Consider the following 27,542-nt stretch of genomic DNA (forward strand, 5'->3'; position numbering starts at 1 on the left):
GCTCGGATGAGGAGGATCGCAACAGACACCTCCAGACGCTGAAAGATGCCCTCATAAGAACAGGATATGGCATATAGCGCTCGACTCATCGATCGACAGTTCTGACGCGCCACAGCAAAAAACCGCACCGACCACCTCAAGACGGACACGGTGGACAGAGTACCCTTTGTCCATAGAACCATAGAAAATTACAGCTCAGAAACGGGCCTTTTGGCCCTTCTTGTCTGTGCCGAACCATTTTTTGCCTAGTCCCATTGACCTGCACTTGGACCATATCCCTCCACACCCCTCTCATCCATGAACCCGTCCAAGTTTTTCTTACATGTTAAAAGTGACCCCGCATTTACCACTTTATCTGGCAGCTCATTCCACACTCCCACCACTCTCTGCGTGAAGAAGCCCCCCCTAATATTCCCTTTAAACTTTTCTCCTTTCACCCTTAACCCATGCCCTCTGGTTTTTTTCTCCCCTAGCCTCAGCGGAAAAAGCCTGCTTGCATTCACTCTATCTATACCCATCAAAATCTTATACACCTCTATCAAATCTCCCCTCAATCTTCTACGCTCCAGGGAATAAAGTCCCAACCTATTCAATCTCTCTCTGTAACTCAGCTTCTCAAGTCCCGGCAACATCCTTGTGAACCTTCTCTGCACTCTTTCAATCTTATTTACATCCTTCCTGTAACTAGGTGACCAAAACTATACACAATACTCCAAATTCGGCCTCACCAATGCCTTATATAACCTTACCATAACACTCCAACTTTTATACTCGATACTCCGATTTATAAAGGCCAATGTACCAAAGGCACTCTTTACGACCCTATCCACCTGTGACGTCACTTTTAGGGAACTCTGTACCTGTATTCCCAGATCCCTCTGTTCAACTGCACTCTTCAGAGTCCTACCATTTACCCTGTACGTTCTTCTTTGGTTTGTCCTTCCAAAGTGCAATATCTCACACTTGTCTGTGTTAAATTCCATTTGCCATTTTTCAGCCCATTTTTCTAGTTGGTCCAAATCCCTCTGCAAGCTTTGAAAACCTTCCTCACTGTCCACTACACCTGCAATCTTTGTATCATCAGCAAACTTGCTGATCCAATTTACCACATTATCATCCAGATCATTGATATAGATGACAAACAACAATGGACCCAACACCGATCCCTGCAGCACATCACTAGTCACAGGCCTCCACTCAGAGAAGCAATCCTCCACAACCACTCTCTGGCTTCTTCCATTTGAGCCAGTGTCTAATCCAATTTACTACCTCCCCATGTATACCTAGAGACTGAACCTTCCTAACTAACCTCCCATGAGGGACCTTGTCAAAGGCCTTGCTGAAATCCATGTAGACAACATCCACCGCCTTCCCTTCATCCACTTTCCTGGTAACCTCCTCCAAAAAAATCTAATAGATTGGTCAAACATGACCCACCACGCACAAAGCCATGTTGACTCTCCCTAATAAGTCCCTATCTATCCAAATATTTGTAGATCCTGTCCCTTATCACACCTTCCAATAACTTGCCCACCACCGACGTCAAACTTACTGGCCGATAATTTCCCGGATTTCTTTTGGAACCTTTTTTAAACAACGGAACAACATGAGCCACCCTCCAATCATCCGGCACCTCCCCCATGAATACTGACATTTTAAATATGTCTGCCAGGGCCCCTGGGGATTTATCCACTCTGATTTGCCTCAGGACAGCGAGCACCTCCTCCCCTTTAATCTGTAAAGGTTCCATGGCCTCCCTACCAGTTTGCCCTATTTCCGTAGACTCCATGCCCGTTTCCTCAGTAAATATGGATGCAAAAAAACCATTTAGTATCTCCCCCATCTCTTTTGGTTCCATACACAGTCTACCACTCTGGTCTTCAAGAGGACCAATTTTATCCCTCACTATCCTTTTGCTCCTAACATACCTATAGAATTTGGATTTTCCTTCACTCTGTCTGCCAAAGCAACCTCATGTCGTCTTTTAGCCCTCCTGATTTCCCTCTTAAGTAGCTTCTTGCACTTCCTATACTCCTCGAGCATCTGATCTGCTCCTTGCTGCCTGTACATTTCATACAACTCTCTTAATCAGTGTTACAATCTCCCTCGAGAACCAAGGTTCCTTATTCCTATTTACTTTGCCTTTAATCCTGACAGGAACATACAAACTCTGCACTCTCAAAATTTCTCCTTTGAAGGCCTCCCACTTTCCATTTACATCCTTACCAGAGAACAGCCTGTGCCAATCCACACTTCCCAGATCCCTTCTCATTTCATCAAATTTGGCCTTTTTCCAGTTCAGAACTTCAACCCGAGGACCAGATCTATCCTTATCCACGATCAGGTTGAAACTAATGGCATTATGATCACTGGATCCAAAGTGTTCCCTCACACTCACATCCATCACCTGCCCTAACTCATTTCCCAATAGGAGATCCAATATCGCATCCTCTCCAGTTGGCACCTCTATATACTGATGTAGAAAATTCTCCTGAACACATTTTACAAACTCTACCCCGTCTAAACCTTTAACAGTATGCGAGTCCCAATCTGTATGTGGAAAATTAAAATCCCCTAATATCACAACTTTGTGTTTCTTGCAGTTGTCTGCTATCTCTCCGCTGATTTGCTCCTCCAATTCTCACTGACTATTGGGTGGTCTATAATACAAGCCCATTAATGTGGTCATACCTTTCCTGTTTCTCAGCTCCACCCATAGGGCCTCTGTAGACAAGCTCCCTAATCTATCCTGCCTGAGTACCGCTTCCCTGGAGCGGAGAAGCTATGGCATCTCCTCCGGAGCCTTCGACAGGTCATTGATGAAGACGAACATCTCGCCAAGGCCATCCCCACACCTCCACTTCTTGCCTTCAAACAACCGCACAATCACAAACAGACCATTGTCTGCAGCAAACTACCCAGCCTTCAGGAGAACAGTGACCACGACACCACACAACCCTGCCACAGCAACCTCTGCAAGACGTGCCGGATCATCGACACAGATGCCATCATCTCGCATGAGAACACCATCCACCAGATACACGGTACATACTCTTGCAACTTGGCCAACGTTGTCTACCTGATACACTGCAGGAAAGGATGTCCCGAGGCATGGTACATTGGGGAAACCATGCAGATGCTGCGACAATGTATGAATGAACACCGCTCGACAATCACCAGGCAAGACTGTTATCTTCCTGTTGGGGAGCACTTCAGTGGTCACGGGCATTCGGCCTCTGATTTTCGGGTAAGCGCTCTCCAAGGCAGCCTTCATGACACACGACGGCGCAGATTTGCTGAGCAGACACTGATGGCCAAGTTCCACACACATGAGGACAGCCTCGAGTGGGATATTGGGTTCATGTCACACTATCTGTAACCCCCGCAGCTTGCCTAGACTTGCAGAATCTCACTGGCTGTCCTGTCTGGAGACAATACACATCTCTTTAACCTGTGCTTAATACTCTCTCCACTCACATTGTTTGTTTGTACCTTTAAGACTTGATTAGCTGTAAGGATTCACATTCCAACCATTTTTCTGTAAATTGAGTTTGTCTTTATATGCCCTGTTTGTGAACAGAATTCCCACTCGCCTGAAGGAGCTTAAGGCTCCGAAAGCTTGTGTGGCTTTTGCTACCAAATAAACCTGTTGGACTTTAACCTAGTGTTGTTAAACTTCTTACTGTGTTTACCCCAGTCCAACGCCGGCATCTCCCCATCTTGGCAAAGAAGATAAGGCAGCAGTGGAAGGGTGCGTTTCTGAATGGAGGGTTGTGACAAGTGGTTTCCTCAGGGATCCATGCTGGGACTTTTGCTGTTTGTAATATATATAAATGATTTGGAGGAAAATGTAACTGGATTGATTAGTACAGTTGGTGGATTTGTGGATAGCGATGAGGATACAGCAAGATATAGATCAGTTGGAGACTTGGGCAGAGAGATGGCAGATGGAGTTTAATCCGGACAAAAGTTTAAATTTGAAATTTATATCTCGTAAAATTACACTTAGCACATCAGATGTACAAGAGTATTGATAGGCAAAGGGATCTGGATACACAAGTCACAAAGTGGCAATGCAGGTGGAGAAGGTAGTAAAGAAGGAATACATAGAACAGTACAGCCCTTCAGCCCTCTATGTTGTGCCGAGTTTTGTCCGAAACCAAGATCAAGCTATCCCACTCCCTATCATTCTGGTGTGCTCCATGTGCCTATCCAATAATCACTTGAAAGTTCTTCAATTGTCCGACTCCACTCAAAGCAGGCAGTCTATTCCACACCCCAACCACTCAGAGTAAAGAACCTTCCTCGGACATCCTTCCTGTATCTCCCACCATGAACCTTCTAGTTATGCCCCCTCGTAATAGCTACATCCACCTGAGGAAATAGACTCTGAACGTACACTCTATCTATCACCCTCGTCTTATAAACCTCTAAGTTGCCTCTCATCCTCCTCCGCTCTAAAGAGAAAAGCCCTAGCTCCCTCAACCTTTCCTCAAGACCTACCTTCCAAACCAGGCAGCATCCTGGTAAATCTCCTTTTGCACTCTTTCCAATGCTTCCACATCCTTCTTATAGTGAGGTGGCCAGAACTGCACACAATATTCCAAATGTGGTCTCACCAAGGTCCTGTACAGTTGCAGCATAACCCCACGGCTCTTAAACTCAAATCTCCTGTTAATAAACGCTAACACACTATGGGCCGCCTTCACGGCTCTATCCACTTGAGTGGCAACCTTCAGAGATCTGTGGATATGAATCCCAAGATCTCGCTGTTCCTCCACATTCCTCAGAACCCTGCCGTTGACCCTGTAATCCGTATTCAAATTTGTCCTACCAAAATGAATCACCTTGCACTTATCAGGGTTAAACTCCATCTGCCATTTTTCGGCCCAGCTCTGCATCCTATCAATGTCTCTTTGCAGCCTACAACAGCCCTCCACCTCATCCACTACTCCACTAATCTTGGTGTCATCAGCAAATTTACTGACCCACCCTTCAGCCCCCTCCTCCAAGTCATTGATAAAAATCACAAATAGCAGAGGACCCAACACTGATCCCTGTGGTACACCGCTGGTAACTGGTCTCTAGTCTGAAAATTATCCATCCACCACCACCCTCTGTCTTCTATAAGATAGCCAGTTACTTATCCAATCAGCCAAATCTCCCTCTATCCCACACCTCCTCACTTTCTTCATGAGCCGACCATGGGGAACCTTATCAAACACCTTACTAAAATCCATGTATACGACATCAACTGCTCTATCTTCATCTACAAACCTAGTTATCTCCTCCAAAGAATTCTATCAAATTTGTGAGGCAAGACTTGCCCTTCACGAATCCATCTTGACTATCCCGGATTAAGCTGCATCTTTCCAAATGGTCATAAATCCTATCCCTCAGGACCTTTTCCATTAACTTGCCGACCACCGAAGTAAGACTAACCGGCCTATAATTACCAGGGTCATTCCTATTTCCTTTCTTGAACAGAGGAACAACATTCGCCACTCTCCAGTCCTCTGGCACTATCACTGTGGAGAATGAGCATATGGCATGCTTGCCTTCATCGGCTGAGGTATTGAGTTTAAAAATTGGCAAGTCATGTTGCAGTTGTATAGACCCTTAGTTAGGCCACACTTGGAATATAGTGTTCAATTCTGGTCACTGCACTACCAGAAGGATGTGGAGGCTTTGGAGAGGGTACAGAAAAGATTTACCCGGATGTTGCCTGGTATGGAGGGCATTAGCTATGAGGAGAGGTTGGAGAAACTTGGTTTGTTCTCACTGGAGTGACGGAGGTTGAGGGACGACCTGATAGAAGCCTACAAGATTGAGGGACATGGACAGAGTGGATAGTCAGAAGCTTTTTCCCAGGGTGGAAAAGTCAATTACTAGGGAGCATAGGTTTAAGGTGCGAGGGGCAAGGTTTAAAGGAGGTGTATGAGGCAGATTTTTTTACAGAGTAGTGGTTGCCTGGAACTTGTTGCCACGGGAGGTAGTGGAAGCAGATATGGTAGTGACTTTTGAGGGGCGTCTTGGCAAGTACATGAATAGGATGGGAATAGAGGGATATGGTCCCCAGAAGGGTAGGGGGTTTTAATTAAGTCGGGCAGCATGGTTGGTGCAGACTTGAAGGGCCTGTTCCTGTGCTGTAATTTTCTTTGTTCTTTGATACAGTGGGATATAGATCAGTTACAGATATGGGCAGAGAAATGGCAGATGGAGTTTAATCTGGGCAAGTGAGGTGTTGCACTTTGGGAGATCAAATGGTACAGTTACTGACAGAACCATGAGCAGCATTGATGTACAGAGGGATATTGGGGTTCAAGTCCATAGCTCCCTGAAAGTGGCCACACAAGTAGCTAGGGTGGTAAAGAAGGCATATGGCATGATTGCCTTTAATGGTCAGGGTAGAATGTCAAGTTTGCAGCTTTATAAAACTTTGGTTAGGCCATACTTGAAGTATGGCATTCCATCCTGGTGGCCATATTACAGGAAGGATGTGGAGGGTGCAGGAGAGGTTTACCAAGATGCTGTCTGGATTAGACAGTATGAGCTATGAGAGGCTGGACAAACTAGGGTGTTTTTTTCTGGAGCAGTGGAGACCTGATAGAAGTCTATAAAATTGAGGCATAGATGGGGCTGAAGGTGAGAATCTTTTTTCCCAGAGCTGAAATATCCAATACAAGATCATTCCACTCGAAACAAATTTGGAATTGTATAGTCTCTGAAATGTGTTTAAAATCCAAACTGTGTTTTCCACTACCTTTGTACTATCTGGACTAATTACACCTACCATGTGCAGCAAAGTCCATTCTCTAAAATGTTGAGTCCATTTGCTACTGTTAAAGATATGATGTGGAGGTGCCAGCATTGGACTGGGGTGGGCACAGTAAGAAGTTTCAACACCAGGTTAAAGTCAAACAGGTTTATTCGGAATCACAAGCTTTCAGTGCTGCTCCTTCACCTGAGTGGAGAGGTAGGTTCACAAACACAGCATATATAGACAGAGACTCAATTGCAAGATAATGGTTGGAATGCGAGTCTTTACATGCACAGACAGTGTGAGTGGAGAGAAGGATAATCATAGGTTAGAGGTGTGATTTGTCTCAATACAGGACCGTTAATAGGATTTTGCAGGCCAAAGAGTGGGGGTTACATGTAGTGTGACATGAACACAAGAATCCGGTCATGCGTAAGGAACTTGGCTATCAGTTTCTGACATAAACTGATAGCCAAGTTTCGCAAGCATGAGGACAGCCTCAACTGGGATCTTGGGTTCCCCACTCGCACTGTCCCATTAAAGACTCCCATTCCAACCATTATCTTGCCTATATATGCTATATTTGTGAACCTACCTCTCCACTCCCCAGATGAAGGAGCAGTGCTCCAAAATCTCATGATTCTGAATAAACCTGTTGGACTTTAAACTGGTGTTGAGATTTCTTACTTTTAAAGATAAGAACGTTCATCTAGCAACATGTTTAAGATGTCCCAAAATGCCTCATGAATTACCTTTGAAGTGTAATCACTACTGTCATGTGGCTAAGTGGAAACCAAGTTCAATGCAACAAATTGCAATTCAACATACTCTTCTTTCTACTGCAGGAGTGCCCAGCTAATGGGAGGAGTTTCCGTGATGAGCAGTGTTCATCTTTTAACTCCCGTATTTACAACGGAAGGACTTATAAGTGGAAACCATTATATCCAGGTGAAGAAAAATGAACTTTTGCACTGTTTTAAGTTTATTTATTAGAGTCACAAATGGAACTGATAATACACATTGGGCAGGATTTTACCACCTCGCTCCGGCCAGGTCGTAAAATTCCACCCGAGGCCAAAGGAGATTTCCATTGTGGGAACTGAGGTGGTAGAGTTTTAACCATTGTTTAAACAATAATGAGTAAGAGAGTGAGCAAGCTTTCTGGGTTCAGGCACAAATCAGCCGCAATAAAAATGACTTGCAATTCACTTGTGGGTGGATTTATCCTTAATTTGTCACGTTCCGACTAAAAAGCAGCATATCTCTCCAGATGCACAACTGTGTTTTCACTCCAGATTTTCTGGCATTCGGTGCACACAGAATTTGATGGCATGTTTTGCACCATCACTCTGGCAGGGTAAGGCCTGAGGTGTCATCTTCAAAGGGCTCCCCAGTCAGCATTGGAAAAATCCACCCGATATTTTAGTTAGGCAATTATTTTGGTTGAAATTTTAAGACCAAAATTTGTTGACATGAAGATTTTCCTCAATGATTGAACAGTAATGGGGAGGGGGCAGTTAGCAAGTTTCTGCTTCCTGTCTGGCCCAGAAAAGTCATGTCATATTCATAGCTTTTAAAACATAAATTGGACTCCATAATCTTCTGGAACTGCGCTTTTACTCTTTAAAATGGTCAGTGATGGGCTGCAAAATATGGCCACTGAAGATCACCTGGCTCTCCGTCTGTAGATTCAAAAGTTGTCACTATAGAACAAAGAACAGTACAGCACAGGAAACAGGCCCTTCGGCCCTCCAAGCCTGTGCCGCTCCTTGGTCCAACTAGACCAATCGTTTGTATCCCTCCATTCCCAGGCTGCTCATGTGACTATCCAGGTAAGTCTTAAACGATGTCAGCGTGCCTGCCTCCACCACCCTACTTGGCAGCGCATTCCAGGCCCCCACCACCCTCTGTGTAAAAAACATCCCTCTGATATCTGAGTTATACTTCGCCCCTCTCACCTTGAGCCTGTGACCCCTCGTGATCGTCACCTCCGACCTGGGAAAAAGCTTCCCACTATTCACCCTATCTATACCCTTCATAATCTTGTACACCTCTATTAGATCTCCCCTCATTCTCTGTCTTTCCAGGGAGAACAACCCCAGTTTACCCAATCTCTCCTCATAGCTAAGACCCTCCATACCAGGCAACATCCTGGTAAACCTTCTCTGCACTCTCTCTAACGCCTCCACGTCCTTCTGGTAGTGTGGCAACCAGAACTGGACGCAGTACTCCAAATGTGGCCTAACCAGCGTTCTATACAGCTGCATCATCAGACTCCAGCTTTTATACTCTATACCCCGTCCTATAAAGGCAAGCATACCATATGCCTTCTTCACCACCTTCTCCACCTGTGTTGCCACCTTCAAGGATTTGTGGACTTGCACACTTAGGTCCCTCTGTTTCTATACTCCTGATGACTCTGCCATTTATTGTATAACTCCTCCCTACATTATTTCTTCCAAAATGCATCACTTCGCATTTATCCGGATTAAACTCCATCTGCCACCTCTCCGCCCAATTGTCCAGCCTATCTATATCCTGCTGTATTGTCCGACAATGCTCTTCGCTATCTGCAAGTCCAGCCATCTTCGTGTCATCTGCAAACTTGCTGATTACACCAGTTACACCTTCTTCCAAATCATTTATATATATCACAAATAGCAGAGGTCCCAGTACAGAGCCCTGCGGAACACCACTGGTCACAGACCTCCAGCCGGAAAAAGACCCTTCGACCACTACCCTCTGTCTCCTATGGCCAAGCCAGTTCTCCACCCATCTAGCCACTTCTCCTTGTATCCCATGAGCCTTAACCTTCTTAACCAACCTGCCATGTGGGACTTTGTCAAATGCCTTACTGAAATCCATATAGACGACATCCACGGCCCTTCCTTCATCAACCGTTTTTGTCACTTCCTCAAAAAACTCCACCAAATTTGTAAGGCACGACCTCCCTCTTACAAAACCATGCTGTCTGTCACTAATGAGATTGTTCCGTTCTAAATGCACATACACCCTGTCTCTAAGAATCCTCTCCAACAACTTCCCTACCACAGACGTCAAGCTCACCGGCCTATAATTTCCTGGGTTATCCCTGCTACCCTTCTTAAAGAATGGGACCACATTCGCTATCCTCCAATCCTCAGGGACCTCACCCGTGTCCAAAGAAGCGACAAAGATTTCCGTCAGAGGCTCAGCAATTTCATCTCTCGTCTCCCTGAGCAGTCGAGGATAGATTCCATCAGGCCCTGGGGCTTTGTCAGTTTTAATGTTCCCTAAAAAACCTAACACTTCCTCTCTTGTAATGGAGATTTTCTCTAATGGGTCAACACCTCCCTCCGAGACACTCCCGGTTAACACGCCCCTCTCCTTCGTGAATACCGATGCAAAGTATTCATTTAGGATCTCCCCTATTCCCTTGGGTTCTAAGCATAATTCCCCTCCTTTGTCCCTGAGAGGTCCAATTTTCTCCCTGGCAACTCTTTTGTTCCTAACGTATGAATAGAATGCCTTAGGATTCTCCTTAACCCTGCCTGCCAAGAACATCTCGTGACCTCTTTTTGCCCTTCTAACTCCCTGTTTGAGTTCTTTCCTACTCTCTCTGTATTCCTCCAGAGCTCCATCTGTTTTCAGTTGCCTGGACTTAACGTATGCCTCCCTTTTCATTTTAATCAGATCCTCAATTTCCCTGGTTATCCACGGCTCTCGAATCCTATCTTTCCTTTTTACAGGCACATGCCTATCCTGCAGCCTTATCAATAGTTCCTTAAAAGACTCCCACATGCCAGACGTGGACTTACCCTCGAACATCCTCTCCCAATCAACATCCACCAATTCCTGCCTAATCCGGCTATAGTTAGCCTTCCCCCAATTTAGCACCCTGTCCGTAGGACAGCACTCATCCTTGTCCATTACTATCCTAAAGTTAACAGTTGTGGTCACTATTTGCCACATGTTCCCCTACTGAAACTTTGACGACCTGACCGGGCTCATTTCCCAGAACTAGGTCCAGTATAGCCCCCTCTCTAGTCGGGCTATCTACATACTGTTCCAAAGAACCTTCCAGTACGCATTTTACAAATTCCTCCCTGTCCGGACCCCCAGCTCTCAGCACTTTCCGGTCTGTGCCAGGGAAATTAAAGTCCCCCACTACAACAACCCTATTTTTTCTGCACCTATCCAGAATCTCCTGACATATCCTTTCCTCCACTTCCCGTGGGCTGTTGGGTGGTCTGTAGTACACCCCCAGCATAGTGACTGCACCCTTCCTGTTTCTGAGTTCCACCCACAGCGACTCAGTACATGACCCCTCTAAGTTGTCTACCCTCTGCACCGCGGTAATATGCTCCTTAACTAATATCGCTACTCCCCCACCTTTTTTAGCCCCTCCTCTGTCTCGCCTAAAACACTTATACCCCGGAATATTCAGCTGCCATCTCAAAGGATACTTTCCAGACTAGAAGTGGCACTAGCTATCTCCAGAAAACATCCAAAAAGGTATTTCTTGGACATGAATGAATTGTTCTGAAACCAAGGCTGTGGTGATCTCAAACCCCCAGGGTGAATGTCTGTCTGAAAACAAGCCAGGTTACAGCTCAGCAATCTACCCCAACTCCATATTTGGAAAGGGGCACTGAGGAATCGCAGGTAAACCAACCATGTTGGTCTTCCTATTTAAATGCTATCTGCAAAAGACAAAACTCAGCAGCAGAAAGCACCATAACATCTATGCCTTAAGAGCTGGAGATGATAAAAATTGTAATGCCTCCAAACCTGTGCAGAGGCACATTAAAGAGGAAACTGGATTGTTATCTGAATGGAAAGAATGTAGAAGGCAGTATTTAATTTACTGGTTAAATTACAGTAACCCAGTAAATTACCAATTTACTGGGTAAATTGCTCCCACAGAGCAGACAGGCCAAGTGGCTTTTTTGTGTTCTGTATCGTTTCTGTCATAAGCTATGACCATGAAAAGAGCATCCCATGTTTCCCAGGACGTGTACATACTGAGGCATTGCCAGCTCGCCTTCAAGGATTGCTTCTTGGTGTAAAGGGCTACCTGCTGAAGGCATGGCTGCTCATATCTGAGAAACCCTTGCTCTGCAGCAGAGGAAAGGTGTAATGCTAATCATGGGGCCATCTGAGCGACCATCAAACGATAAAAGTCTGAAGTCATGTACCAACTGACTCCAGAACAGAAGAGCTGCTTCCCTGCTGCCATCAGACTTTTGAATGGACCTAATTTGGATTAAGTTGATCTTTCTCTATGCCCTAGCTATGACACTAACACTACATTCTGCACTCTGAAAGAAAGAAAATTTACAGCACAAGAACAGGCCCTTCGGCCCTCCAAGCCTGCACCAACCATGCTGTCCGACTGAACTAAAACCCTCTGCCCTTCCGGGGACCATATCCCTCTATTCCTATCCTATTCATGTATTTTCCTTCTCTAGCAGCAGAATGCTTTGTCTGTATAACGTGTAAGAAACAATACTTTTCACTGTATACTAATACATGTGACAAATCAAATCATTCCACCCATCAAGTCTGCACTGACCTCAATCCCACCCAGACCTATTCCCATAACCCCACATATTTACCCTACTCATCCTCTGACAGGGGCAATTTAACATGGCCAATCCACCTAACCCGCACATCTTTGGACTGTGGGAGGAAACCAGAGCACCCAATGGAAACCCACGCAGACTCCACCCAGATAGTGACCCGAGGCAGGAATTGAACCTGGGTCCCTGGCGCTGAGGCAGCAGTGCTAACCACTGTGCCACCGTTCTGACAAGGAGGATATGATTAGGCTGGTAATGGATGAGGAAGGGCCCTTACACTAGATGCAAGGGGCATGGAAAGAATTGCCAGAGGCGCACAGGACAATCTAATGCAGTCTGAACTCGGTTATACTGCTTGTCGTTTCCCTGCTGCTATTCAGCTCACTAAGAACTGAGGGTACGTAAATATGGCCAGGCACTACATGGCAGACAATTGACATAGCAAGGGTGAGGGTGGCTTCTGTAAAGGCTTGAAGAAAACCGGTGAAGATTGTCCGCAATGAGTGATCATTCAATAAGGTGCAACACACAAGGTTACTAGACAAGATAAGGGATTCTGCAGTTGGGGATGGGCATAAATGGTGTATTTTTCATTTGGCTGGCAATGAATAGTGGAGTTTTGCTTGGATGGAAAGAGTACTGTACCCAAATTTGAGGTGGGGGGGTGGTGTGGTGGGGGGTCATATAGAGACTGCAAAGAGATATAGACATATTAAATGAATGGGCACAAGGGAAGTATGAAGTTAATCACTTTGATCATTTGAACAGAGAAGCTGAATGCTTTTTTAAAAGGTGAGAAACTTTAGTGTTTGAAACCACAGCTGTCAATCAGGCTTGGTCTATGCAAACATTGTGTTTAGGAACAAAAGAGATACTTGAGCAGTACGGTAAGTGGTCAGCACTGCTGCCTCCGTGCCAGAGACCCAGGTTCGATTCCTGGTTTGGGTCACAAAGACGTGCTGGTTAGGGTACATTGGCCATGCTAAATTCTCCCTCTGTGTACCCAAACAGGTGCCGGAGTGTGGTGATTAGGGGATTTTCTCAGTAACTTCATTGCAGTGTTAATGTAAGCCTAATTGTGATATTAATAAATAAACTTAACTTGAGATGGATTCGAGCATGAAGGAAAAGATGAATGAAGAGCTGCTGAAGAGAAATCCATTAAGCTGTTGATTCAAAACACTGCTCTTAAATTGACATCTCGCTGTCTGGGGACTTCAAAGGAGTCCTGCAGCTTCTGAGAAGGAGAAAGGGAAATCCCTGCTGCAGAGCCTATAACCCTGAATGTTATGATGTGCCAAGTGCTCATCCAGGTACTTTTTAAAGGTTGTGAGGCAACCTGCTTCTACCACCCTCCCAGGCAGCGCATTCCAGACTGTCACTACCCTCGGTAAAGCCTCCTGTCCGTCATCTTGAACCTTTGACCCTTCAACTAAGGGGAAGAGCTGCTCCTTATCCACTCTATCCATGCCCCTCAATCTTGTACACCTCGATCAGATTGCCACTTGGTCTTCTCTGCCCCAAGAAAAACAACCCACACTTGTGCAACCTCTGTTAACTTAAATGTTCCATCCCAGGCAGCATCCTGGTGAACCACCTTTGCACCCCCTCCAGTGCAATCACATCCTTCCAATAACGTGGTGACCAGAACTGCACACACACGCTACTCCACTTTGATAAAGCTACCAAATTATTGTCAGAGCTAACTGTTTCAATGCATTCAACAAAAGTCAGCTCACATAGCAATTTGGGACCTGGGTTGGGAAATTCTCACCTCCATTCTACACCAAGTTAACGACCAAATCTATTGTCACAACTGCAGACGTGGACTTGCAACTGGAGAAGCTGCTGCTTCACAGCAGGCAGGTGAGGCAGATTGATTCACCAACTGAGCAAAGAGCTGAACAGCCATTTGTCCCAGAGATCAGCCATTCCCCAACAAATACAACAGCTCAGCAGTAACATTCCCCAGAGAAACAACTGGGATGATACTATGCTATTTTGGTATGTTTTGTGTGTAAGGTGAGGCTGCTTTAAGGAGCAGTGTTTTGTTACAGGAGTCAACTGTCTGGGAAACATGAAGCAGATGCTAAGAATGCAGGCTAATCGATTTTTAGCTAAGAATATGTTACTTTGTAGAATTAATAGACCTTTTTGTTCCTTTAGGTTCTCCTGGGATTTTAGACTAGATATGAGTCATAGAATCATAGAAACCCTACAGTGCAGAAGGAGGCCATTCGGCCCATCGAGTCTGCACCGACCACAATCCCACCCAGGCCCTACCCCCACATATTTTTACCCACTAATCCCTCTAACCTACGCATCTCAGGACTCTAAGGGGCAATTTTTAACCTGGCCAATCAACCTAACCTGCACATCTTTGGACTGTGGGAGGAAACCGGAGCACCTGGAGGAAACCCACGCAGACACAAGGAGAATGTGCAAACTCCACACAGACAGTGACCCGAGCCAGGAATCGAACCCAGGACCCTGGAGCTGTGAAGCAGCAGTGCTAACCACTGTGCTACCGTGCCGCCCATGTGAGGTTCTGATTTTTTTAATAGAATCCTACAGTGCAGAAGAAGGCCATTCAGCCCTTGGAGACTGCACTGACCCCAATCCCACCCAGGCCCTATCCCCATACATTTACCCTAGCTAATCCCCTGACACTAAGGGGCAGTTTAATATGGCCAATCCACCTAACCTGCACATCTTAAGTGTGAGAGGAAACCGGAGAACCCAGAGGAAACCCACGCAGACACGGAGAATTGTGCAAACTCCACACAGTGACCCAAGCTAGGAATCGAACTTGGGTCCCTGGCACAGGCAGCAGTGCTAGCCACTCTGCCACCATGCTGCCCACGGTTAATTAGGTTATAGAGTCATAGAGATTTACAGCATGGAAACAGGCCCTTCGGGCCAACTTGTCCATGCTGCCCTTTTTTTAAAAAACCCCTCAGCTAATCCCAATTGCCTGCATTTGGCCCATATCCCTCTATACCCATCATACCCATGTAACTATCTAAATGCTTTTTAAAAGACAAAATTGTACCCGCTTCTACTACTACCTCTGGCAGCTTGTTCCAGACACTCGCCACCCTCTGTGTGAAAGAATTGCCCCTCTGGACACTTTTGTATCTCTCCCCTCACCTTAAACCTATGCCCTTTAGTTTTAGACTCCCCTACCTTTGGGAAAAGATATTGACTATCTACCTTATTATTTTATAGACCTCTATAAGATCACCCCTCAGCTGCCTCCGCTCCAGAGAAAAAAGTCCCAGTCTATCCAGCCTCTCCTTATAACTCAATCCATCAAGTCCTGGTAGCATCCTTGTAAATCTTTTCTGCACTCTTTTTCTAGTTTAATAATATCCTTTCTATAATAGGGTGACCAGAATTGCATACAGTATTCCAAGTGTGTTAATTGGGGCAGCATCATATGATTAATGGAGGAGCTAAGCTTGCAGGAAAGCCAGTTTTATTATTATTTTTAAAGTAACAACAAGCAGTTGCTGCCTGGACCACCTGTTCCAGCCTGGTAACCTAAGTCAACACAAGAATACATGTACCAATAGACTCGAACCTCTAAGTTAGCAAAACACCAACTTAGAGGTTCGAGTCTATTAGTACATGATTTTGATCACTGTTTGCTTCCAATCCATGCATCTTATCAAGGTGCACCTTGAACATTTGCTATCATGCCTGCTTCCACCACCTCCACTGGCAGTGCGTTTGAGGCACCCTCCTGCACATTTCCACCCCCCCGCCCCCCCCAAACTTGCCACCTCTCACCTTAAACCTGTGACCTCTTGTCAATCCTTACACCCTGGGGAAAAAGCCTCTGGCTATCCACCTATCTATGCCCCTCATAATTTTATAGACTTCTATCGGATCGGCCTCCATCTTTCCAGTGTAAACTATCCGAGTTTACCCAACCTCCCCTCATACCTTAAATCCTCCAGACCAAGTAACATCCTGGTAAACCTTATTTGCACCCTCTGGTCATGTGGCGACCAGAACTGCACGCAATGTTCCAACTGCAGCCAAACTAAAGTTTTATATTGCTGTAACATCACTTGCCAACTTTTATACTCTTATACCCTGGTCAATGAAGGCAAGCATGCTGTATACCTTCTTGACCTCTGTATCCACCTGTGTTGCCACTTCCAGGGATCTGTGAACCTGTGATACAATTTTTAACAAAACCTATCTTATCATGTTTACAAATTTGTTCATTTTGTGTTACAATTAAACGGTGTTGTTAACTAAAGTTTGTGATAAAGCTTCTGTTTTTCAGTAGAATCACGCCTGGGGTGAAACATTCTAGCCTCTCTCTCATGTCAAAAATAGGAAATTGTTGGAGTCTAGTCTTACTTCCCAATAAACCTTGGTTTCTGATCGGTACCTTAACACAACTTGCACATGCACCACAAAAGCCCTGAACGCTTTGTAGGAACAGATTATATTAAAACTGACCAGAAAGTTTTGTTCATATATGATTTTCTTTATTGACTATGTGAAATAACTTGCAAAGTCTAGTGCATGCCTTTTTTTCTTTAATGATGATAAAGGGAATGCTTGGTGCAAATGAAGATGTTTCTTTGCTGTACATTATTCTTTGTGTCATCCCTTTAAATATTTGTTCGTTGCTTTTCCAAAGTAACCCTACTAAAAAGATTAGTCCTGATTCCTGCCTTTAATTTGAATATCTGGTCCCAAATCTTTGCTTCGGGCTCTCACTAAATCTGGGTAGTGCTAAGGGAGTTAATCATCTGATTAAGAATAATAGGAGGTGTCACAAACCCAGAGAACCATGGATGACCAGAGACATTCGGGATACAATGAGAAGAAAAGAGAGGCTTTTAACAAGTATAAGGGGAGTAAGTCTGCGGAGGCATTAGTGGAGTACAGAAAGTGCAGGATGGAGCTTAAGAAATCAATTGGAGCAAAGAGGGGATATGAGAAAGCTCTGGCTAGTAAAAGTAGGGAAAATCCCAAGATATTTAAGCACATCAGTGGGAAGAGGATAACCAGGGAAAGAGTAGGGCCCATTCGGGACCAAGGGAGGAAATCTCTGGGTGGAGGCAGAGGACATTGGTAGAGTGCTAAATAAATATTGCACATGTCTTCATCCATGAGAATGAGGAGGTAGTTATGGAACTCTGAGAAAGACTGAGGCCCTAGAGAAAATTATCATAAGGAGTGACACGGTATTGGCGAGCTTAAAAATGGACTTTTAAGTGAACTTAAATCTCCAGGTCTGGCTGAATTGTGTCCCAGGCTGCTGTGGGAGGCAAGGAAGGAAATTGCAAGGGCTTTGACCCAAGTTTTTAATTGCTCCCTGGTCACTGAACAGCTAATGTGGTCCCACTATTTAAAGGTTGTAGAGACAAGCCAGGGAACTACAGACCAGTGAGTCTGACATCTGTGGTTGGGAGACTACTGGAGAAGATTCTGAAGGAGAGAATCTATCTCCATTTGGAGAGGCAAGGTTTGATCAGGGATAGTCAACATGGTTTTGTCAGCGGGAGGTCATGCCTAACAAATTGGATTGAATTTTTTGAGCATGTAACCAAGTGTATGGATGAGGGTAGTGCAGTTGATGTAGTTTACATAGATTTCAGCAAAGTCTGACAGTCTCATGGGAGACATATTAAGAAGGCAAATGCACATGGGATGCAGGATATCTGATAAGGTGGATTCATAATTGGCATAGCAGTAGGAGACGAAGTGATGACAGATGGCTGCTTTAGCGACTGGTGACCAGAGGCGTACCACAGGGATCCATGGTGGGCCCCCTAATGTTTGTCATTTATATAAATGACATGGATGACTGTGAGGGGGTAGGATCAGTAAGTTTGTTGATGGCACAAAGATTGGCCGGGTGGTTAACAGTGAGGTTGAGTGTCTCAGGCTACAGGAAGGATCAGGCAAGCTAGGAAAGTGTTTATATGGAGTAAGGGGAAATATGAAGACATTAGACAGCAAATTAGAGGAGTAAATTGGAAGGAGGTATTCTCGGAGAAATGTACTGAAGAGAGGTGGTGGTTTTTCAAGGAATGTCTCTCGAGAGTTCTACAGGAGAACGTTCCGAGCAGACAGGGAGGTGTTGGTCGGTTAAAGGAACCATGGTGCACGAAAGCTGTGCGGGACCTAGTTGAGAAGAAAAGGAAAGCGTACAAAAGGCTCAGAGCTTGGCGAAGATAGGGATTTAGAAGAGTATACGGCTTGTAGGAAGGGACTAAAGAAGGAAATTAGGAGAGCCAGAAGGGGTCACAAAAAACGGGTGGAACTTGAATCACAGGGGGACCAATATCCTGGCCAGTAGGTTGGCTAAGGCTACTGGGGAGAATTTAAACTAGATAGGTTGGGGGGAGGGGAGCTAGAAGAGTTGACTAGGATCAAGGAACTAATTGATGGGGGGGAGGATGCAGGGGTAAGGGGAATTACAAAATTAATGGTAGAGGAGAGGGTGCAAGTGAATGAAGGCGGTAATTTAGATAAGGGAGTAGAGGGTGAGGGTGTTCGCGACTCATCAAAGCGGGTCCAGATAAAAGCTGGAATAAGGACACTTTGCCTGAATGCACGAAGCATTCGGAACAAGGTAAATGAGCTGATGGTGCAAATCAGCACAAGTGGGTACGATCTAGTGGCCATTACAGAAACGTGGCTGAAAGGTGACCAGGACTGGGAGATGAATATCCAGGGGTATCAGGCGTTTAGGAAGAATAGACAGGAAGGAAAAGGTGGTGGGGTCGCGCTATTAATAAGAGATAATATCAGGGTAGTACTGAGGTATGACATAGGCTCTGAGGAACAAAACGTGGAATCATTATGGGTAGAGATGAGGAATAGTAGAGGGAGAAAGACACTAGTAGGTGTGGTATATAGGCCCCCAAATAATAATGTTGAGGTAGGGAGGGCTATAAACAAGCAGATAAGGGATGCGTGTAAAAACGGAACGGCAATAATCATGGGGGACTTCAACATGCACATTGACTGGCAGACTCAAGTCGGTATGGGTGGAATGGAGGAAGAGTTCTTAGAATGCTGTTGGGATAGTTTCCTTGAACAGCATGTTACGGAACCGACGAGGGAACGAGCTATTTTGGATCTGGTATTGTGTAACGAGGTAGGTAGAATTAAGGATCTTATTGTGAAGGACCCTCTTGGGTCTAGTGACCACAATATGGTCGAATTTCTGATTCAGATGGAAGAGGAGAAAGTTTGGTCTCAAACCAGTGTCCTCTGTTTGAACAGAGGGAAATATGATAGGAGGAGGGATGAATTGGCTAAGGTAGACTGGGAGAGCAGGCTGGCAGGTAGGATAGCTGAGGAACAGTGGAGGATTTTGAAGGAGATCCTTTTCAGTTCTCAGCAAAAATATATTCCAGCAAAAAACAAGGATTGTAAGAAAAGGGAGAACCAGCCGTGGATAACGAAGGAAATAAAGGAGAGTATTAAAATAAAAACAGCTGCGTACAGAGTGGCCAAAAATAGTGGAGAAACAAGTGATTGGGAAAAATTTAAGAAACAACAAAGAGAGACTAAGAAAGCGATAAAGAAAGGAAGGATAGACTATGAAGCTAGGCTAGCAATTAATATAAAAAATGGTAGTAAAAGTTTTTATAAATATATAAAAAGGAATAGAGTGGCTAGAGTGAATGTTGGACCCTTGGAGGACGAGAGGGGGGAGTTAATAGTGGGAAATGAGGATATGGCTGAGTCTTTAAATAAGTTTTTTGTGTCGGTCTTCACAGTGGAGGACACAAATAGTTTGCCAAATATTAACGATAGAGGGTTGGCAGCAGGAGAAATACTTAATACAATTAATGTTATCAGAGAGGCAGTGCTGGGTAGACTAATGGGACTGAAGGTGGACAAGTCCCCGGGTCCGGATGGAATGCATCCCAGGGTATTGAAAGAAATGTCAGAGGTAATAGTGGATGCGTTGGTGATTATTTATCAAAACTCGTTGCATTCTGGGGTAGTGCCGGTTGATTGGAAAACGGCTAATGTTACGCCGCTGTTTAAAAAAGGAAGGAGACAAAAGGCGGGTAACTATAGGCCGTCAGCTTAACGTCTGTAGTAGGGAAAATGCTGGAATCCATTATTAAAGAGGAGATAGCAGGGCATCTGGATAGAAATGGTTCGATCAATCAGACGCAGCATGGATTGATGAGGGGAAAGTCGTGCTTGACGAACATGTTGGATTTTTATGAAGATGTGACTAGGGCGGTTGATGGAGGAGAACCGTTGGATGCGGTGTTTTTGGATTTCCAAAAGGCGTTTGATAAGGTGCCCCATAAAAGGCTGCTGAAGAAGATTAGGGCACACGGAGTTGGGGGTAGTGTGTTAAAGTGGATTGGGGACTGGCTATCCGACAGGAAGCAAAGAGTCGGAATAAATGGGTGTTTTTCCGGTTGGAGGAAGGTAACTAGTGGCGTGCCGCAGGGATCGGTACTCGGGCCGCAACTATTTACCATTTATATAGATGATCTGGAGGAGGGGACGGAGTGTAGGGTAACGAAGTTTGCAGACGACACAAAGATAAGTGGAAAAGTGAATCGTGTGGAGGACGGAGAAGATCTGCAGAGAGATTTGGACAGGCTGAGTGAGTGGGCTAGGATATGGCAAATGGAGTATAACGTTGAGAAATGCGAGGTTATACACTTTGGAGGAAATAATAACAAATGGGATTACTATCTCAATGGAAACAAATTAAAACATGCTACCGTGCAAAGGGACCTGGGGGTCCTTGTGCATGAGACGCAAAAGCCCAGTCTGCAGGTACAACAGGTGATCAAGAAGGCAAATGGGATGTTGGCCTATATCGCGAGGGGGATAGAATATAAAAGCAGGGATGTCTTGATGCACCTGTACAGGGCATTGGTGAGGCCGCAGCTGGAATACTGTGTGCAGTATTGGTCCCCTTATATGAGGAAGGATATATTGGCATTGGAGGGAGTGCAGAGAAGGTTCACCAGGTTGATACCGGAGATGAGGGGTTTGGATTATGAGGAGAGGCTGAGGAGATTGGGTTTGTACTCGTTGGAGTTTAGAAGAATGAGGGGGGATCTTATGGAGACTTATAAGATAATGCGGGGGCTGGATAGGGTGGAGGCGGAGAGATTCTTTCCACTTAGTAAGGAAGTTAAAACTAGAGGACACAGCCTCAAAATAAAGGGGGGTCGGTTTAAGACAGAGTTGAGGAGGAACTTCTTCTCCCAGAGGGTGGTGAATCTCTGGAATTCTCTGCCCACTGAGGTGGTGGAGGCTACCTCGCTGAATATGTTTAAAGCGTGGATGGATGGATTCCTGATCGGTAAGGGAATTAAGGGTTATGGGGATCAGGCGGGTAAGTGGTACTGATCCACGTCAGATCAGCTATGATCTTATTGAATGGCGGGGCAGGCTCGAGGGGCTAGATGGCCTACTCCTGCTCCTATTTCTTATGTTCTTATGTTCTTACGTCACGAGAAGGCCCTGGCAGGTAGGATTAAGGAGAACCCGAAGGCGTTCTATAAATATGTGAAGAGTAAAAGGATGAGACATGACGGAGTAGGGCCTATAAAAGGTGAAGGCGGGAAAGTCTCTACGGAACCAGTAGAAATGGCAGAGGTGCTCAATGAGTATTTTGCCTTGGTTTTCACAGAGGAGAAGGACCTGGGTGGATGTACTGTGGGCGTGCGGTGGACTGAAAGGATTGAGTATGTGGACTTTAAGAAAGAGGTTGTGCTAGAATCTTTGAATGGCATAAAGATAGATAAGTCACCGGGTCCGGATGGGATGTACCCCAGGTTACTGTGGGAGGCGAGGGAAGAGATTGCAGAGCCTCTGGCGATGATCTTTGCGTCGTCGATGGAGACGGGAGGTGTGCCACAGGATTGCGGATGTGGTTCCTATTTTCAAGAAGGGGAATAGGGATAGCCCAGGTAATTACCGACCGGTGAGTCTAACCTCAGTGGTTGGTAAACTGATGGAGAAGATCCTGAGGGACAGGATATATGAGCATTTAGAGAGGTTTAGTATGCTCAAGAATACTCAGCATAGCTTTGTCAAGGGCAGATCGTGCCTTACGAGCCTGGTGGAGTTCTTCGAAAATGTGACTGAACACATTGACGAAGGGAAGGCGGTAGATGTGGTTTATATGGATTTTAGCAAGGCGTTCGATAAGGTCCCCCATGCAAGGCTTCGAGAAAAAGTGAGAGGGCATGGGATCCAAGGGGCTGCTGCCCGGTGGATCCAGAACTGGCTTGCCCAAAGGAGGCAGAGAGTGGGTATCGATGGGTCTTTTTCTAAATGGAGGTCGGTCACCAGTGGTGTGCCCCAGGGATCTGTTCTGGGACCCTTGTTTGTCATTTTCATAAATGACCTGGATGAGGAAGTGGAGGGATGGGTTGGTAAGTTTGCCGACGACACGAAGGTTGGTGAGTTTGTGGATAGTCTGGAGGGATGTCAGAAGTTACAGAGGGACATAGATAGGATGCAAGACTGGGCGGACAAGTGACAGATGGACTTCAACCCAGATAAATGCGTCATGGTCCATTTTGGTAGGTCAAATGGGATGGAGGAGTACAATATAAAAGGAAAGACTCTTAGTACTGTAGAGGATCAGAAGGACCTTGGGGTCCGGGTCCATAGGACTCTGAAATCGGCCCCGCAGGTGGAGGAGGTGGTTCAGAAGGCGTATGGTGTGCTGGCCTTTATCAATCGAGGGATTGAGTTTAGGAGTCCGGGGATAATGATGCAGCTATATAAGACCCTCATCAGACCCCACCTGGAGTACTGTGCTCAGTTCTGGTCGCCTCATTACATGAAGGATGTGGAAAAGATTGAAAGGGTGCAGAGGAGATTTACAAGGATGTTGCCTGGATTGAGTGGCATGCCTTATGAGGATAGGCTGAGGGAGCTCGGTCTTTTCTCCTTGGAGAGACGTAGGATGAGAGGAGACCTAATGGAGGTATATAAGATGTTGAGAGGCATAGATCGGGTGGACTCTCAGAGGCTTTTTCCCAGGGTGGAAATGGCTGCTACGAGAGGACACAGGTTTAAGGTGCTGGGGGGTAGGTACAGGGGAGTTGTTAGGGGTACGTTTTTCACACAGGGTGGTGGGCGAGTGGAATCGGCTGCCGTCAGTGGTGGTGGAGGCGAACTCAATAGGGTCTTTTAAGAGACTCCTGGATGAGTACGTGGAGCGTAATAGGATGGAGGGTTATAGGTTGGTCTAGAAGGTAGGGATGTGTTCGGCACAACTTGTGGGCCGAAGGGCCTGTTTGTGCTGTAGTTTTTCTATGTTTCTAAGATGTAGACAAGATGGTCAAATGGGCAGATGGAATTTAATCCTGAAAAGTGTGAGGTGATGCACTTTGGAAGGAGTAATTTGACAAGGAAGTATACTATGAAATGTCTGACACTGGGCAGTTCTGAAGAACAAAGGGACCTTGGCGTTTTTGTCCCTAGATTTCTGAAGGTGGAAGGACAGGTTGATCGGGTGGTGAAAAAGGCATGTTGCACTTTTTTATTCTTTCATGGGACATGGGTGTCACTGGCTAGTAAGTATGAGTGCTTTCAGTGTCATAAGGCGTACAACACTCTGTCTGGGCTCTCTAAACGCAGTCAGCTTCACTGTGAATCAAAGCCAAAAAATTACTAGCCAGTGACACCCATGTTAAAGTCCAACAGGTTTATTTGGTACCACAAGCTTTCCGAGCAATGACCCTTCATCAGGTGAGTGGGAGTTCTGTTCACAAGCAGGGCATATATAGATACAAAATCAATTTTCAAGATAATGGTTGGAATGCGAGTCTTTACAGGCAATCAGGTCTTAAAGGTACAGACAATGAGTGGCGAGAGGATTAAGCACAGGTTAGAAATGTGTATTGTCTCCTGCCAGGACAGTTAGTGAGATTTTGCAAGTCGTGGGGGGAAGTGTTCTCCTCTTGTTGGGGAACACTTCAGCAGTCACGGGCATTCAGCCTCTGATCTTCGGGTAAGTGTTCTCCAAGGCGACCTTCACAACACACGACAACACAGAATCGCTGAGCAAAACCTGATAGCCAAGTTCCGCACACATGAGGACATCCTCAACTGGGATCTTGGGTTCATGTCACACTATCTGTAACCCCCACAACTTGCCTGGGCTTGCAAAATCTCATTAACTGTCCTGGCTGGAGACAATACATATCTCTTTAACTTGTGCTTAACACTCTCTCCACTCACATTGTCTGTACCTTTAAGACTTGATTGCCTGTAAAGACTCACATTCCAACCATTATCTTGTAAATTGAGTTTGTATCTATATATGTCCTGTTTGTGAACAGAACTCCTGCACACCTGATGAAGGGGCAGTGCTCCAAAAGCTTATGCTTGTGCTACCAAATAAACCTGTTGGACTTTAACCTGGTGTTGTGAGACTTCTTACTGTGCTTGCCCCAGTCCAACGCCGGCATCTCCACATGTCACTGGCTAGCCAGCATTTATTGCCCTTGGACAGTTGAGAGTCAACCACATTGCTGTGGCTCTGGAGTCACCTGTAGGCCAGATGGGGTAAGGATGGCAGATTTCCTTCCCTAAAGGACATTAGTGAACCAGATGGGTTTGTCTGACAATCAGTAGATTGTCAGACAAACCCATCAGTAGATTCGTAATTCCAGATTTATTTTTACTGAATTCAAATTCTGCTGTGACTGGATTCAAATGTGGGTCCCCAGAATATTAGCTGAGTTTCTGGATTAATAATCTAGTGATGATACCACTAGGCTATCACCTCCCCATGTCTTTATCAATTGGGGTATAGATTACAAAAGAAGAGAGGTCATGTTGGAGTTGTATAGAATTTTGGTGAGGCCACAGCTGGAGTACTGTGCGCAGTTCTGGTTGCCACATTATTGGAAGAATGTGATTGCACTGGAGGGGGTGCAGAGGAGGTTCAGCAGGATGTTGCCTGGGATTGAACATTTATAAAGAGGTTGGATAGGCTTGGATTGTTTTCTCTGGAGCAGAGAAGACTTGAGAGGCGACCTGATAGAGGTGCTCAAGATTGAGGGGCATGGACAGGGTGGGTAGGCAGCAGCTATTTATTGAAGGGTCGGTTACAAGGGGACACAGGTTAAAAGTCAGAGGCGGGGGATTTGAGGAAAAAATGTTTTACCCCGACGGTGACAGTCTGGAATGCGCTGCCTGGGACGTTGGGTGTGTACTTGGCACACAATAACATTCAAGGCAATGGGCCAAGTGCTGGCAAGTGGGATTAGGTGGGTAGGTCGGGGCCTTTCATGCTTTGGTATGGACTTGATGGGCCGAAGGGCCTCTTCTGCACTGTAGTATTGTGATTCATTGCTATTTATGGATTTGTCCAGAAAGTAGTGAGTGCTCTTTAAAGTGATTTAATTAAGTGAAGTGTTATGGGATTTTTTAGGTGAAAAGTCATTTTTATAAATTTGAATTATTGTTCATTTCTTGCAGATGATTATGTGCACATTTCAAGCAAACCTTGTGACCTTCAATGTACTACCATAGATGGGCAGAGACAACTGATGGTCCCAGCACGGGATGGAACATCTTGTAAATACAGGGAATACCGAGGAGTCTGTATAGCTGGCAGTTGTGAGGTTGTGAACATAACCTACATAGTTGCATTTAAAAATTTCAAATCTTGTTGACTTTTGTTTCATGTTCTCCCTGTATTCTGCAGCCCATCGGATGTGATGGGGTGCTCTTTTCCACCCAGACTTTAGACAAATGTGGTATCTGCCAGGGCAATGGAAGCAGCTGCATACGAGTTACTGGCAACTACAGGAAAGGAGCATCCTACCTTGGTAAGAATGTGACCTAAGAGCATAATGAGTAGCAGGAGTAGGCCATTAGGCCCTTTTGAGCGTGCTCTGCCATTCAACAAGATCAAGGTTGATAATCTACCTCGACTCCCTCCTCCAACACTATCCCCAAATCGCTTAATTCCCATAGTACCCAAATATCTGTCGATCTGTGTCTTGAGCATGCTGAATGACTAAGCATTCACAGCTGTCTGAGGTGAAGAATTCCAAATATTCATAATCCTTAGAAATTTCCTTTCAGCTCAGTCCTGAATGCCAACTTTTTTTTGAAGTTTTGAATGCGTGTTTTAGTTTCTGCAGCAAGGAGAAACATCTTCTCCGATAAGAACACAGAAAATTATCACACAGGAACAGGCCCTACGGCCCTTCAAGCCTGCACCGACCATGCTGCCCGACTGAACTAAAACCCCCTACCCTCCAGAACCATATCCCTCCATTCCCATCCTATTCTTGTATTTGTTCAGACATCCCTTAAAAGTCACTATCGTATCTGCTTCCACTACCTCCACCGGCAGCAAGTGCCAGGCACCCACTACCTTCTGTGTTTTTTTTTAAACTTGCCTTGTACATCTCCTTTAAATCTTGCCTTTTGCACCTTTAAACCTATGCCCCCTAGTAATTGACTCTTCCACCCTGGGAAAAAGCTTCTGACTATCCACTTTGTCCATGCCCCTCATAATCTTGTAGACTTCTATCAGGTCGCCCCTCAACCTCCGTCATTCCACTGAGAACAAACCAAGTTTCTTCAACCTCTCCTCATAGCTAATGCCCTCCATACCAGGCAAATCCTGGTAGATCTTTTCTGTACCCTCTCCATAGCCTCCACATCCTTCTGGTAGTGTGGCTACCAGAATTGAACACTATATTCCAAGTGCAGCCTTACTAAGGTTCTATAAAACTGCAACATAACTTGCTAATTTTTAAACTTCATGTCCAGCCGATGAAGACAAGCATGCCATATGCTTTCTTGACTACCTTCTCCACCTGCGTTGCCACTTTCAGTGATCTGTGTGCCTGTACACCCAGATCCCTCTGCCTATCAATACTCTTGAGGATTCTGCCATTTACTGTATATTTCCCATCTGTAATAGACCTTCCAAAATGGATTACCTCACATTTGTCCGGATTAAACTCCATCTGCCATCTCTCCGCCCAGGTCTCCAACCGATCTATATCTTGCTGTATCCTCTGATGGTCCTCATTACTATCCACAATTTCTCCAATCTTTATGTCGTCCACAAACCTACTAATCAAACCAGTTACATTTTCTTCCAATATATATATTACAAACAGCAAAGGTCCCAGCACTGATCCCTGAGGAACGCCACTAGTCACAGCCCTCCATTCAGAAATGCACCCTTCTACTGCTACCCTCTGTCTTCT

At 45.4% G+C, this 27,542-nt stretch overlaps 1 protein-coding gene across 1 annotated transcript in view; it reads left to right on the top strand.

Moving 5' to 3' along the window:
- The window catches only part of ttc16 (tetratricopeptide repeat domain 16), a 183,780-nt gene that overhangs the window by 42,693 nt on the left and 113,545 nt on the right, over positions 1-27,542 (top strand). The window contains exons 5-7 of the mRNA XM_078226122.1: positions 7,606-7,708; positions 25,789-25,934; positions 26,018-26,141. Coding sequence (XP_078082248.1) covers positions 7,606-7,708; positions 25,789-25,934; positions 26,018-26,141 — 373 coding nt within the window. The remainder of the gene's footprint in view (positions 1-7,605; positions 7,709-25,788; positions 25,935-26,017; positions 26,142-27,542) is intronic.

Source organism: Mustelus asterias, chromosome 13, assembly GCF_964213995.1.
Source record: "Mustelus asterias chromosome 13, sMusAst1.hap1.1, whole genome shotgun sequence".
Lineage (NCBI taxonomy): Eukaryota > Metazoa > Chordata > Chondrichthyes > Carcharhiniformes > Triakidae > Mustelus > Mustelus asterias.